The sequence below is a fragment of the Balaenoptera ricei genome, chromosome 20, assembly GCF_028023285.1.
Source record: "Balaenoptera ricei isolate mBalRic1 chromosome 20, mBalRic1.hap2, whole genome shotgun sequence".
Taxonomy (NCBI): domain Eukaryota; kingdom Metazoa; phylum Chordata; class Mammalia; order Artiodactyla; family Balaenopteridae; genus Balaenoptera; species Balaenoptera ricei.
Genome location: NC_082658.1, coordinates 20,718,583 through 20,733,307, shown reverse-complemented (window position 1 = coordinate 20,733,307; position 14,725 = coordinate 20,718,583). Strand labels below are relative to the sequence as shown.

Below are 14,725 nucleotides of genomic sequence, written 5' to 3'. Positions count from 1 at the left end.
TCCTTTCTCTGCTTCTGCCTGCCCCCAACTCTCTGTCCCAATAGTTGTGATTCTTGTGAATGAGAAAAAAAGAGACCAGAGGGGCGGCAAGAGACGCCAGCATGATCACCAGCACATGGTTCTGTTTCGCAAGGTCATGGAGGTCATCCTGGCCATCCCCCTGCCTCTAAGCAGAAGCCTAGGCTGACAGAGAAAGTCAGCCAGGGAAGAGGCTGTTTCTTTTTCTCTGTCTAATATCCACAGACATGGGAAATTTCCTCCTCTGGGCTGATCACTGCCGTCCTCAACAGTCTTAGTTTTTGGCATTTTGCAGTGCCCACCCCCCGCCCCCTGCCCTTACTGAGCTGACCCCAAAGTTATTGTGCACTCCCACCCCCTTCACAGATGGACCCGGTCCAGAAAGCTGTCATCAGTCACACATTTGGGGTTCCCTCCCCTCTGAAGAAGAAGCTCTTCATCTCCTGTAACATCTGTCACCTGAGGTTCAACTCAGCGGTGAGAAGGAGTAGTGGAAACAGGCTGGGGAGGGGGCTGGAGACTGGGCTTCTGGGGTCTTTCCTGGAGGAATAGCGGTGGCAAAGGGACTGTGGTCCGTATTTTCTGTCCTTCGTTGCAGAAGAGCTGCTCCTGGTCCTTTATCCATCCCATCCTCTCCTCTCTCCAGATTCCTCTGCCCCGTCCCATCCCATCCCCCTGGGATTTCATTTCCCTCCCCTATGCCTCTCTCCTGTGTTCTGGACCCTTCTGCCAGAGAGAAGGCTGCCCTTCCCTACTCCGGGTCCCAGGGGCCACCATCGGCTCCCGGTCCAGAGCTGAGTTCTTAATGCACCTGAGGGTTTCCAGAATATGTTCATGCCCGTCCTCTTAATGAGTTCTCATGATACATCTGTGAGATGGATAGAGGTGCTATCATCAGCCCCACTTTTCAGATGAGGAAACTCAGCCTCAGAGAGGTTAAGTGACTTGCATGAGGCCACACAGCTGGTAAGTAGAGCTGGGATTTGAACCCAGGCCTGGCTGACCCCATAGTCCGCATGCTTTCTACCATGACCCGCCCCTAGAGAGTGGACCTTCCCTGCTCTGGTGAAAGTGTCCAGGGAGGGGCCACGGGGGCCTGTCTTTCCTACTTTTGGGAGCAACAAGAAGGGACCCCTATTGGACAGGCCAGATTTGGAGGGTCCCTCCAGGTCTTCAGGTTATGTGAGTCATGTAAGTGATGGACAGAGAGAGTTCACTCTGAGGGAGGAACTGTTGTCTTCCTCATACCGGGCCCAGCACAGTGCCTGGCACATAGCAAATGTTCAATAACTATTTGTTGGAAAAATGTACAAAGGGATGAATGATCTGAGGTGCACATTCCCGAAAGTGTGGGGATTGCTCTGTGTTTCCACTTGTGCATTTACAAACCTGTTGGTAACTAACATTCATTGAGCACCTACTGTTTGTACTAGGCCCTTGTCATTCATGTTCTCATTTTAATTCTCACAACTCTGTGAAATCAGTGTTATCATCACAGAGCTTACGCGTGAGGAAACTGAGGCTCAGAGAGGTGACGGGACCTGCCCAAAGATGCACAGTTAATAAGCAGCTGAGGCAGAATTTGAAGCCAGTGGCTGCTTGCCTGGGAGCTCGTGTATGAGAATGCATTCTGTAAACCTCAGGGCCACACACATGCTGTGATGATGACAAGGGTGCGCCCCCTGTGTGGCCGGAGCCGTGCCTCCCTCTGCCCTGCCCCCTGCCCAGCGCCAGCTCATGGATGGGGCAGGTGGACTCAGCCAGTGAATGGTGACCCCATGCCCTCCCCTCCCCAGAACCAGGCCGAAGCACACTACAAAGGCCACAAACACGCCAGAAAACTCAAGGCTGTCGAAGCCGCCAAGAGCAAGCAGAGACCGCAAACCCTGGCCCAGGATGGGACGCCGGTGTCCCCATCCCCGACTCCAGCCAGTGGAGCCCCTGAAGAGCCACAGAGCAAAGGTCAGTCCTAAACTTTTCACCCCCATCCCGCTCCAAATCTGGCTTCTGACAAGGGGTTGAGCGATTTCTGCTTATTATTATTCCTGCTTGTGTTGGAGTATTCCATACGTGCAGGGAAAGGCACACATCACATGTGTAGAGCACCACGGATTTTCCAGTCTGGATCTGCTGAGATGAAGAAATGTGTCACAAGCACCCCAGAAGCCCCTCCTTGGGTCCCCTCCCGGTCACTACCTTGTTGTTAGCTTCCTAGGGCTGTGATGACAAATGACCACAAACTGCGTGGCTGAAAATAACAGAGATGTATTTTCTCACAGTTCTGGAGGTCAGCAGTTTGAAGCAAGGTGTCAGCAGGGTTGGTTCCTTCTGGGGCCACGGGGGTGGGGGGGAAATCTGTTTCATTCCGCTCTTCTAGCTTCTGGTCGTTGCCGGCAATCCTTGGCGCTCCTTGGCTTGTGGATGCCTCATTTCGATCTCTGCCTCCGACTTCACATCACATTTTCCCCAGTGTCTCTGTGCTTTCACATGATCTTCTTATAAGGACACCAGTCATTGGATTAGGGCCCACCCTAGTCCAGTACGATCTCGTCTTAACTAATTACATCAGCAAAGACCCTGTTTCCAAATAAGATCACATTCTGAGGTTCCAGATGGACATGAGTTTGGGGGTGATGCCATCCAACCACCTACACCCCTCCCCCAGAGTAACTACGAGCCTGACTTTTCTCACCAGAGATCAATTTCACCTGGTTTTGGTTAATGATATACAGATGGTCCCCGACTTCATGGTGGTTCGGATTATGATTTTTTGACTTCACAACGGTGTGAAAGCCATATGCATTCGGTAGACACTGGACTTCCAATTTCGAATTTTGATCTTTTCTGGGCTAGCAATATTCGGCAGTGGTCCCCAACCTTTTTGGCACCAGGGACCAGTTTCACGGAAGACAATTTTCCCACGGACCCGGGAGGGAGGGATGGTTTCAGGATGATTCAAGTGCGTTACATTTATTGTGCACTTTATTTCCATTATTATTACGTTGTAATATACAATTAAATAATTATACAGCTCACCATAATGCAGGATCAGTGGGAGCCCTGAGCTTGTGTTCTTGCAACTAGATGGTCCCATCTGGGGGTGATGGGAGACAGTGACACCTGAAGTGTGTTGCTTATGTCCAGTCTACTCCGTTAAGATGCAGCTTAATTGTCACTTGCCACTCACTGATAGGACTTTTTTTTTTTTTTTAAGAAATTTATTTATTTATTTATTTTTGGCTGCATTGGATCTTTGTTGCTACGCATGGGCTTTCTCTAGTTGCGGCTAGTGGGGGCTACTCTTTGTTGTGGTGCGCAGGCTTCTCATTGCGGTGGCTTCTCTTGTTGCAGAGCATGGGCTCTAGGGCACTTGGGCTTCAGTAGTTGTGGCCCACGGGCTTAGTTGCTCCGTGGCATGTGGGATCTTCCTGGACCAGGGCTTGAACCCGTGTCTCCTGCATTGGCAGGCGGATTCTCAACCACTGCGCCACCAGGGAAGCCCCCCACTGATAGGATTTTGACATGAGTCTGCAGGCAATTGATTTATTATGGTCTCTGTGCAGTCAAACCTCTCTGCTAACGATAATCTGTATTTGCAGCCGCTCCCCAGCGCTAGCGTCACCGCCTCAGCTCCGCCTCAGATCATCAGGCATTAGATTCTCATAAGGAGCACGCAACCTCCTAGAACTGCATGCCCAGTTCACAGTAGGCTTCGCGCTCCTTATGAGAATCTAATGCTGCCGCTGATCTGACAGGAGGAGCTCAGGCGGTGATGCGAGCGGTGGGGAGCGGCTGTAAATACAGATGAAACTTCACTCGCTCACCCGCCTTTCACCTCCTGCTGTGCAGCCGGGTTCCTAACAGGCCACAGACTGGTACCAATCCGATCCGTGGCCTGGGGGTTGGGGACCCCGATGTACGGTAGGTGCATACTCTTTTGTGATGCTGGTCAGCAGCAGCCACGTGCCCAGGAGGGTAAACAACTGACACACTTACAACCATTCTGTGCCCATGCAACCAATCTGTTTTTCACTTTCAGCACAGTATTCAATAAATGACATGAGATATTGAACACTTTATTATAAAACAGGCTTTGTGTTAGATGATATTGCTCAACTGTAGGCTAATGTAGGTGTTGTGAGCACATTTAAGGTAGGCTGGGTCAAGCTATGATGTTCAGTAGGTTAGGTGTATTAAATGCATTTTTAAAAAAAAATTTCCTTCCTTTTTATTGATTGATTGATTTTGGCTGTGTTGTGTCTTAGTTGGGGCACACGGGATCTTTCGTTGCGGTGGGAGGGCTCTTTGTTGCGGGGCGCAGTTGTGGCACGTGGGCTCAGTTGCCCTGCAACATATGGGATCTTAGTTTACTGACCAGGGATCAAACCCACGTCCCCTGCATTGGAAGGCGGATTCTTTAACCACTGGACCACCAGGGAAGTACCTGCATTTTCAACTTATGATATTTTCAACTTACGATGGGTTTATCAGGATATAACCACATCATAAGTTGCTGTTGCTTGTAGCTGTATTTTGTCCTTTTTCATTGCCATGTAGTATTCCATTGCATGACCCATCAATGCTTTTCACTATTCTCCTGTTGACAAATATTTGGATAGTTTCCAGTTTTCTGCTGCTATGAATAGTGCTCCATGAATATTCTAGCACATCTTTTTGGTGACTTCCACATATTTAACAGTTCCCTAATGACTGTAGATCATCAGGGCTGGGTGGGTTCTCTGAGACCACTGGATCCAACTTTATCATTTCAGGTGGGAAAGCTGAGGCCCAAAGAGGCCCAAGTCTGCCCAGTGATTTGGTGGGGAGTCTGGAATTCAATGCTGGTCATCCCTACACCAGGGACCCTTCCAATCTGCCATGCCACCCCCAGAATATCTGTGCTTAAAATCGTGGTCTCGAGAATCATCTTGGGCCTCACACTCTTACCGCATGCCTTCCATCTCCCCAGCAGTTCCTGCAGCCCCTCCTCCTGGTCCCAAACTCCAGCCACCCCTGAGTCCGGAACCCACGCCCAGGGAGCCGGCCCACTCAGACCTCTTGGATGCTGCCTCCTCTTCCTCCTCTTCCTCTTGCCCACCCTGCTCCCCAGAGCCTGGGAGAGAGGCGCCAGGGTCTGAACCGGCGGCAGCTGCTGTGGAAAGTGGTGTGAGTGGGGAAGGCAGGAGCGAGAAGGGGCGCCTCTACTGCCCCACGTGTAAGGTGACCGTGAACTCCGCCTCCCAGCTTCAGGCTCACAACACAGGTCAGTGCGCCCCCCACCAGCTCGAGTCCCGGGAAGGAGATGGCCCTCACCAGATGTGGGCAGGCTAGAGCTTCTGGGCACTTTGTTCCAGGGCTAGGTGACAGAGGCGCTGTGCTCAGCTGTGGCTGGGCGGGCATTTCGGGTCCTCCCGGTAATGCTTGAGGAGGGAGGATCGGATCGGGAAGAGAAGTCTGAGGCAGCAAGAACTGAAGGGTCATCACAGAAGACAGGAGACACCCCTCCCATCTCTCCTTGTATCAGACCCAGGGGAACTGGGTTGGGATGAGAGCCAAAGGGAAGCTGACCTGTTACTCTGCAACGAGGCCTTCCTTGGGGGATGTTGGCATGAAATGAGAACAGCTGGGAGGACCTTTGGGAGGGAAAGAGAGATCTCACATGGCTGGAGGGGCTGGCAGTGCTGAGCAGCCTGGAGGCTTCAGGGGGCAGCCAAACTGACCTGGTTTGGAGGGGGTCTCCGTGGCCCCTGAAGCCCCTCTTTGGTGCTGGCAAGCTGTCTTCTTTCCTCCCTCCAGGAGCCAAGCACCGGTGGATGGTAGAAGGTCAGCGGGGCGCTCCCCGCAGGGGCAGGGGCCACGCAGCGCCCCGGGGAGGAGCTGGACACAAGGCCAAGAGAGTGACAGGGGTCCGCGGGGGCCGGCAGGGGCCCAGGCCCCCTTTCCACTGTGCTCTCTGTCAGCTCCAGGTCAATTCAGAGACCCAACTCAAGCAGGTGGGGCAAGTGCGGCTGGGATCGGGGATGGAGCAGGGGTGAGGGGGGTGGGCCCAGCGCCAGGCTTGGAGGAGGGAGCCTGCGGGGAGGAGGTGGGTAGAGCAGAGCAGGCAGCAGTGGAGGAAGAGGTGCGAGGCTCCTGGAAGGCGAAGGCCAATTCTTACCTCCCCTTCCCAGGGCCACTCCAGGGCCATGTGCATTAGGTGTGTGAATTGTGGGTAGAGGAAGGGTGAGCTAGCCGTAGTTTTGGGGTCCTTGGGTTCCTCATCTTGTTCCCAGTCTGTCTGTCTGTCCATTAGCACCTGAGCAGCAGGAGGCACAAAGACCGTCTGGCCGGGAAGCCCCCCAAGCCCTCCAGCCAGCACAGCAAGCTGCAGAAGCACGCAGCGCTGGCTGTGAGTATCCTCAAGGTATCTGTCTCCGGGCAACAGAGCTGGGACCCAGGTCCAGAGGGGAGAGGGTACGGGGAGAGGGTAGGCTGGAAGGGAGGGCCAGCTGGGGGGCTGGGAGGAGGGGCAGGAAGGAAGCCACCCCGCTTGGAGGCTGCCTGGGCAGGGAAAGAGCTGGGGTTGGGTTTTTGGCTGTCTGGGGATCTGCTCAGAAACATTTCCGGGGAGGTGGGCCCAGGTAGTAACCTCAGGGGCAAGAGCGAGGCGTGGGCGTGCATCTCCTGGAGACCATCTCCACCCCCGCTCCCCATAGCCTCCTCCCTTGGCCCATCCTAAGATTCTCCTCCCTCCAGGCAGGAAGGCAGGTGGTGGAGAAAGCCCTTTGGAATGAATGTTTGGGGGTGGGAAGGGAGTAGGATTTAGGTTTGGAATCCTGACAGTCACGTTTTTCCCCCCGCAGCAAAAAGCCCAAGGAGGGGGCCCAGGGAGGGGACAGGATTTTCCTGGGGTCAGAGACTTGAGTCCTTTCCTCTCTTCTCTGCAGTCTAAACTGGCCTTGCAGAAGCAACTCACCAAGACGCTGGCAGCCCGCTTCCTGCCCAGCCCGATCCCCGCCGCGGCGGCAACCATCTGTGCCCTCCCAGGGCCCCTGGCCCTCCGGCCTGCGCCCACGGCAGCCACCCTCTTCCCGCCTCCGATCCTGGGCCCAGCTCTGTTTCGCGCCCCAGCGGGAGCCGTTCGCCCTGCCACGGGACCCATCGTCTTTGCCCCCTATTAGCCCTCCTGGGGAGCCCGGGGCTGATTTCCCAGCAGTTGCCCTCCCCCTCCTCCTCTCCCCAAGATGCCTCGGTTCCCTACATCCTACAGGAGACTGCCTTTTACAGCCTAGGGGTTCCTGCCCAATCTAGGAAGAGCTGGGCTAATGCTAAGAGCCCTTCACTCAATCTGCACTGGGGATTCAACTAATGCCCCCCGCCGGCCCAAGGACCATCCATCTGCACCCTTCCCTTCCCCAGGCTTCTAGGGCTAGCCCTGGGCTCCCCTCCATTTCCCATCCTGATTTATGGGGAACAAACTGGAAAATCCAAAGATCTATGCAAAATCCTAGCCCCAGCCCTGTGGTGCTCTCATTCTCCCACTCAAGACCTATACTCACGTGGCCCGAGGTCCGAGGAATCTTACCTTCTCCTAGCCCCGACCTCTATTCCCATGCCCTGGGGGCGGGGAGGGGAGGCCCTCCCCATTCACTGGATTCTCTAGAGAATCACTGGTGTTGAGGTGGCCGTCTCTAGGGAGAAGCTAAGGGGACAGTCACAGCCAGCCCAACCACAGGGTCTCAAGATGGAATGGGTTCAAGGTTACCTGGACGAGCTGACCATGGGGGTGTGGTGGAAGACTGTGGAGGAGGAAGGGAGCAGTGCTAAGTGGGGCAAAGCCAAGGGGTGGCTGGAGCTGCGAGCCTCTGGGGCTTTCCATCCGCTCTGACAGGATGGGGCTACAACGGGGGAGGCGAGGGTAATGTGCTGGCCGGGCCCAGTTTTTAACAGAGGAAGTGACCAGTCCCACACACGTTCTCCCCTTAGCCTTTCATTGATTCCTCCTGAATCCCAGCTCTCGGGGCGGGGGTGGGGGGGGAAGGGGGGTGACACTGGGTCTCCCTCAGACTATGGACCCAGCTAACACTGAATCTCCCCAGGGCTCCCAAACAAAGAGCTTTCCCTTCCAGCTCCTCACCCCAAACTGGCCCCTAGCGCTCAGTTCAGCTTTCCCTTCCCCCACGAGCATCCGAAGGCCCCCTCACTGTGACTCTTGAGTATTGGGATCCACTCGGAGCCACTGTCAAGACCCGTTTTCATGCTGTCAAAATTAATGTCATGACCTCCATCCCACCCCAGCAGCACTGCCACCCTCACCCCACAATATGGGACTTTGCCAGTATCCACCTGTATCTTTTTTCTTTTTTAAAGTTGTTTCCAATGGGAGAACAAGAAAAAGGGGGGAGGGTGGGAAACTTTTTGATAACAGTTGTGGTTTTATTGTGTCCAATGCATCAATAAATCAATTTAAGCCCAAGCCTGTACACGCCCTAACTCGCCCAGCCTGGGCCACCTGACCCTGCTCACCTCTCCCATCTTGGGGAGAAGGGGCGTGTACTGGAGGTCACCTGGCTGTAGTGTCTTCACGTATGCTAGGTGTGTACATCAGAAGCACGAAGTGGGCATGGGAAGTTGTGGGTTACCAGCTCACTTTACAGAGTGTTGGAAGCGTAACCACCCTTCTGAGCCCCCAGAGATCTGGCAGCTCCTGAGAAGCTGCTATTGGTCGGCTTTATTCTGTTCAGGCATCTGAGGTAAGAAGGGAGGGCTAGACGAGCACCTTGCCCAGCCTCCATCATGGTGGCAGGCAGATAAACACAGGTAATTCATAAATAGAAGTCCAGCTTTCAGCTGAAAACAACCATAGGAAAGGGTGACGACCAGTCCCCAGGGCTGTGAGGTCCGCTGATCGGGCACTGGGCAGCCACTCTGGCAACTAGAGTGGGTAGTGCACTCCTGCCCCCTGGTGGTTGGGGGGCGGGGAGCAGTGTCCCAGCCTCCAGGGCCGTAGGCATAGCACCTTGAAAGGGGAGAAGCTAAGGGAACAGTCGCAGCCAGCCCAACCATGGGCAGTATACAACCCACACAGGGCTGGAGAGGATCTAGATCATCTAAGCAACTGCCGTCACCTTACAGATGAGAAGACTGAAGCCCCGAGAGGGGAAAGGCCTCGCAGGGCCACAAAGCCAGCTGGTGACTCCCAGCCCAGTCGGCATTCCATTCCACCTCAACCAAGGAAATGCTCCCTGAGCAGGAAGAGGAAGCAAAGCAGCTGGAGGAAGAGTTGAAACAGAAAATTATGCTCCCAGGAGGCTAGCTTCTTTCAGCCCAGGAGAGGACAGGAGAGAGGTCAGGGTGTTGGATGAGGAGGCGCCCCGAACACCAGCACACATACGTGTGCACATCTACACACACACACACACACACAAACGAGATACCTGGATGCCCTTTCTCTAGAGTCCAGGCTGGTGCCGTAAGCGTGTGAGTGTGTGTGTGTGAGATTGGCAGGAAACCCGGAGGTGTAAGACCCCTGCGATAGGAATCAGACCCTAGACTGGGCGCTTCCACACACAGCTCTGCTTTCTGTCCAGGGCTGGTAGAAGGGACAGAGATCCAAAACCACCCTAGACCTGCTTAAAAGCAAAAACTGATCATGTCACTTCGCTGGCATAAATCCTATCAATGGCTTTCCATTGCTGTTAGGATACAGCAGGATGGGGGCTGGGGGGCTTGGGGGCCGCTAACCTAGACTATTTGCATTTCCCAGAGTTGGGAGGGAGCAAAAGTGACCTGAGCCTGGGACAGCCCAGCTGCCTGGCCTAGTGGGGAGCTCCCCCCTTGACTGGGAAGGACAGCTTGCCTAAAACCCCCCCTCCCTTTCCCCTCAACCCATCTTCCAGGGCTGGCAAGGCAGCTCTTCAGCCATCCAAGGAGCCACTGCCCTTGTTCTTGCGGCTGAGAGGGAAGGCAGACTTGCTCTGGGGCTGGGTCATCTTGCTGGCCAGGTAGACGAAGGGCTCCAGCAGTGAGCGGCGGTCAGCCACCGACACCTCCCACAGCTTCACCTTCTCCGACTTGGCCCAGTGCTGGGCCACATCCGGGTCTACACGCCGCTGCTCCTGCAGGTCACACTTGTTGCCGAGGACCACGATGGTGACCTGGGGAAGAGGGACAGAGTAGAGGCCTGTGGCTGTAGCATGGACCTCAGGAATGGTTGTGAGGGCCAGTGACCACCTTGGGCTTGTAATGGAACTCCTGGAGGGGGTGCCAGATGGAGGCCAGAATTTGAACAGAGGAAGGAGAGGAAAAAGCAACCGTTTCCACCTCGGAGTCCTAGGAGAGGGGAAGTCTCAATGGCTGATGTCTCACCTCTTCCTATATTAGAAACTGTGGACGGGGGCCTCCATCTGGAGGAGTTCCATTACAAGCCCTGTGTCACCAATGCCTGATCACCACTGGCAGTCAGTTAGTTGCTGGCTAAGTAACCGGTGAGGAAGCGCTTCCAGAATGCCTGCAGCTTAAAGCGGGATTTGAGAACAAAAGGGCCTTCACAGGGGAGAGCACAGAACCATTATAAAGAAAGACTAGTGGGGACATCTTAAACTGGAGAAGCCTCTTTGGTTGGGCTGCCTCAACATACGGCCACCTTCAGGGGTGAAGACACCCTCCAGTGGCCTCCATCTCCGCCCTCCAGCTCTAAACCCACGTCCTGGCAAATAAGTGAAAAACAGAGCCTTTCCAGGCCTCCCAAAGCCAGCCCAGGGCCCACTCTCTCTCACCACCAGGGTTCCCACACACACCTCCTTCTTGTCTTTGGATTTGTCAATCTCCTTCTTGAGCAGCTCCACGCGCTGAAAGGACTCTCGGCTGTCCGTGCTGTAGACCAGGACATAGCCATCAGTGCAGGAGAAGCAGTGCCGGGGCAACTCAGCCCCATCTCGGAGCCCCCGGGTGTCGTAGAAACGCACCTGCTCCCGCACCCCCCGGTCAGTCTCAATGGAGCCCACGTAGATGTCCTCCTGCGTCTCAATCATCTCAGAACCTGGGACAAAATGAGGAGAAAACTTGTTTCTAGGGAGAAAAGAGATTGGGAACATGAGTGACTGAATATATCCTAACAACAGGCCAACCAGACAGGGAGAGAAAGGAACATGGGGGCTGAGGAGAGAGGGCCAAAGACTGCGAGTCTGGCCAGACTGGAATAACTTGGGGGAACAGCTCTAATCTCACGCTGATACCTTGCTAAACACAGTGTGACGCGGAAGTTTTTCCTTCCTATCTCGGACATTGGGTTTTCTCTTTCCAGATGTCCTCAGTGTTGTAGAGCTGGGATCTTTCGGTGCAATGACCAGCAGGAGCGAACTTTAGCCTTTTCGTGTCGTGATCAAATCCTCTCCTCATTCTTCCACTTCCTCCACCACGCCTCACGCCCGGCAACACTCACCCACTATGTGGTTTCCATACAGAAGCTGCTCCAGGATTGAAGTTTTGCCCACAGAAGCCTGGCCGCACACGACCACCTTGCAGCTCTTCCCCATGCTTAGCTTTCAACCTTGAAGAACGGAAGCACACTGGGTGAGGCAGGATCAAAACCGAGGGCAAACTTCCCTTGACTGAGGACGCAAGTTCTGAAGTGGACGCATGGCCTCAGGGGTTCGGCCCTGTCTGCTACCCTAGGCAGGGTGTACTGAAGTGATGTGTCTATATACACTACTGGACAGTTAGCTGTATATTATCCATCTTATTCCCAGTATGAGGCCAGTAACTGGCACAGAGCGGGTGCTCGGTAAGCGTTGCCATAAAGGGGGAAGAGAGTCGCTGGTTTAAAGGAACCACTAGCCAGGTTCCTTTCTGTGCACAGGATGTGGAGGACCAGTTGCTGAAGGGAGCTCTGGCTCAGCTCCGTCTCTTTAACCACGACCCCATGGAGAAATAAGCAGGACTATTATTTTGTGTGGATCTGTCTTATACCACTCTTCCTGGGGAGAGTGAACAATTAGGAAGAACATTTTGCTTTCCCGTATGGCTTATCCAGACAATTAGTTCCCTCGAATTCCCAGCAAGGCCATGGCTAAGATGGAAAACATCAGACAAGAAACAAAAGAGTGAAAGAATCTAAGGAAAAAAACGCTTCAGAAAAGAGAAAAATTTTGTTTCTCTTGGGCTGACAAACCCAGATAAGGCCTAGACACAGAAATCCCTTCTCTGTTTGGAGGTCCCAAACAGAGATCTCCTCGAAGGCATCCCAAACACAGGCTTCCCAGAAGGAGCCCCAGACAAGGAGCACCCCCCCCCACCCCGAGAGGAGAGATACAGAGATCACTCCCCAAAGGGATCTTAAACAGAAACCTCTCCAGAGGAAACTCTTAGTACAGATCCCCCTCCCCGCGAGGGGCCTCATATAGTGAGCCCCGCAATTAAGGGATACCCCAAGAGAGACTGCTAGGCGGGCCTCCGGAACAGATTTCCCCACGAGAGGGCTTCCAGAGGGAATCGGAATCCTGCCACCTAAAGCGTCCGGAAGCAGTGGTCGATCCCGGCCTCCCAGCTCCGTACCTCCTGGGACCCTCGCTGCAGCCCGGCCGGGCCCCTCTACGCGCGCCGGGACCAGGGGTGGGGCAGCACGGCCGCAAACACTCGGATCTTCCTCCGGGTCCGTCCGGGCTCCGTCTGGCCCCGCCCCGTAGTTTCCATCCCGCAAGACCTATTTTGGTGGCGGAGAGCGGGCGCCAGCCGAACAGCGCCTCCAGAGGCCGGCGGGGAAATGACGGCCGGGACCTGGGCTGGGTGGTCGCCAGGGCACAGGGTTCTAGGCTCCCTTGACCGGCCGGGTGCTGTTTTGGTGCCTCAGATGCCCATATGTTCTTTCTCTAAAGGCTACTACAGTAACACTTTGTTTACTCAGTCATTTATTCATCCAATGTCTTCTAAGCTCCTACTCTGTGCCAGGTACAGGACCACGTGCTGAGAAAAAGCGGAGGAATTAGACACCGTTGCCGCCCATTAGAACGTTACCATCTAGAGGAGCTAGACATCTAAACCAACAATTATAGTACAGCATGGTAAGAACTATTACAGAGGTGCTATGGGAGCACAACTAAGGGCATTTAACTTGGGGGCAGTGGGCATCACGTTCTCCGCAGAACCTTCCTAGAAGAGGTCAGGTCCGTGTTGAAGTTTGAAGGGTGTGGGAGGAAAGGGTGGAGGAAATACGGCAAGAGTCATGGCGTTTACTGGAACTACAAGTATTTGGGTTCATTACTGATGGTAGAAAGGAGCCAAATAATCAAAGGCCTGTGTGTTGGCCAAAGAGTTCAAACTGTATCCTAACAGCAGTGGAAAGCCATTGATAGGACTTATGCCAGCGAAGTGACATGATCAGTTTTTGCTTTTAAGTGGGTCACTCTGGTAAAAGAGTGAAGGTTGGAGAGAGGTGAGACTTGGGGTTAGTTAGACTATGGTAGTATTCCAAGTTTTCCAAAAAATGATGAGAATCTGAATTGGGATGGAAAGGAGATAGATTTGGGAGACATTTGGTAAGAGAATCAACAAGACTTGGTGATAACTTGGGAGTTTTAGATGCCGAGAACACAAAGGAGGAAGATGGTTAAAGACAGATGGGCCTCCTGCATTAGACTGTAGGCCATGAGCCACTGGCAAGCAGGTTAGACGGTCTGAGTCTGCGCTTTCCCAACCCAGCACAAAGTAGGTACTTAGGAGAGGGCTGCTGAATGACTGGCTGGATGAATGACTTCTCTCTTCCAAACCCCTGAGCCTCTCCCATCCTCCGCTCCCCAGTGCTAGGTGTGATTTCAGCTCCCTCAGCACTGTGATAGGAAGAACCATGCAAGCGGCCTATGGAAAATGGCACAGACTGTTTTACTGGAGAAGCGAAGGCGTCATGGGTCTGGGGGGGTGGGGTAAATCCTTCTAAAATTCCCTTGACCCATTCTTATTTTAGTACCCTTTAACTTTAAAATTTTAACCTCAAACTCCCCCAGTTTAACCTCAGGAAACCCCAATTTAATTCAAGTCCACAAAAATTATTGGTTTGGGTGAAGGGGAGTACTACGAAGGGCTGTGTCCTTGCCCTCTCTGAGTTCCCAATCCAGACTGCATTTGGCAAGACAAGCGTGCTGAGCACAGAGTTTATATGAGGGTTGGGAGCACTGAGGACATTGTGGAGCAGGGACCTCACCCCGCGAGCTGCCTTATAAACTCCAGGGCAGGGTCTGGGGCCCTGTGCCACCCTCCCTAGGCTTAATGCTGAGATGGCATTCCCAGGCGGCTGACATGAAAGCAGCCTCATAAAAGCGTCAGCGTCATTAGGGTGATGAACCAGTTGGTGCTTGGAGATCCAGAGGGGATGAAAGGCGCGGTGTGAAGACGCCCTGTGTTCCCCTGGCTTGGTTGGTCAGGGCTTCCAGGGGCCGATGAACGCTGGGGAAACTGGATTCAGAGTGTCTCTTCTTGCCTTTCGCAGGAGGAAGCTGTGGACATACTCCAAGGTCGGGAAGGTAGTAGTGGGGGGCTCTTTCTCTCCAGAGTCCTGGGTCACCGCGTCCCTACCCAACTCAGACTCCCTGAACCTCACAGGAGACTCTCTAGGATTGGAAGTTGTTATGGCAACGAGGCTCTCAGAATACTGAGGAAAGCCAAAGCCTAGAGAGGCAACACCCTCCTGTATCCCCCCTTCCGACCCACGGGTAAAGTGGCGCCCCCTACGCAC

General features: G+C 54.0%; 2 protein-coding genes across 14 annotated transcripts in view; one reads left to right on the top strand and one right to left on the bottom strand.

Moving 5' to 3' along the window:
* The window catches only part of ZNF385C (zinc finger protein 385C), a 56,451-nt gene extending 48,448 nt beyond the window's left edge, over positions 1-8,003 (top strand). For 7 of the 12 annotated variants that reach the window (XM_059908314.1, XM_059908311.1, XM_059908312.1 and 4 more), the window contains 6 exons: positions 385-495; positions 1,815-1,980; positions 4,988-5,281; positions 5,815-6,011; positions 6,311-6,421; positions 6,945-8,003. In XM_059908314.1, coding sequence (XP_059764297.1) covers positions 385-495; positions 1,815-1,980; positions 4,988-5,281; positions 5,815-6,011; positions 6,311-6,421; positions 6,945-7,178 — 1,113 coding nt within the window. In that variant the 3' untranslated portion in view covers positions 7,179-8,003. The remainder of the gene's footprint in view (positions 1-384; positions 496-1,814; positions 1,981-4,987; positions 5,282-5,814; positions 6,012-6,310; positions 6,422-6,944) is intronic. The other 5 variants (XM_059908315.1, XM_059908313.1, XM_059908309.1 and 2 more) reach the window with 3 other exon arrangements.
* A 409-nt stretch (positions 8,004-8,412) lies between these two features.
* On the bottom strand, positions 8,413-12,669 carry NKIRAS2 (NFKB inhibitor interacting Ras like 2). Of its 2 annotated transcripts, XM_059908323.1 has the most exons (4): positions 12,553-12,669; positions 11,441-11,548; positions 10,797-11,038; positions 8,413-10,154 (listed from the first exon to the last, which is right to left on the bottom strand). In XM_059908323.1, the coding sequence occupies exons 2-4, from the start codon at positions 11,532-11,534 to the stop codon at positions 9,915-9,917; spliced, it is 576 nt and encodes a 191-aa protein (XP_059764306.1). In that variant the 5' UTR covers positions 11,535-11,548; positions 12,553-12,669; the 3' UTR covers positions 8,413-9,914. The 2 variants fall into 2 exon arrangements, with proteins under 2 accessions (XP_059764306.1, XP_059764307.1); XM_059908324.1 differs by lacking the exons at positions 11,441-11,548; positions 12,553-12,669 and adding an exon at positions 11,235-11,434.
* Between the last annotated feature and the right edge of the window lie 2,056 nt (positions 12,670-14,725).

What these genes read in the sequence shown, in the direction of transcription:
- NKIRAS2 (XM_059908323.1), bottom strand. Translation starts at nt 11,534, where the DNA reads ATGGGGAAGAGCTGCAAGGTGGTCGTGTGCGGCCAGGCTTCTGTGGGC. An exon ending in GTATGGAAACCACATAGTGG is followed by an intron (nt 11,039 to 11,440) that starts GTGAGTGTTGCC and finishes ATTTTGTCCCAG; the next exon opens with GTTCTGAGATGATTGAGACG. An exon ending in AATCCAAAGACAAGAAGGAG is followed by an intron (nt 10,155 to 10,796) that starts GTGTGTGTGGGA and finishes CCTCTTCCCCAG; the next exon opens with GTCACCATCGTGGTCCTCGG.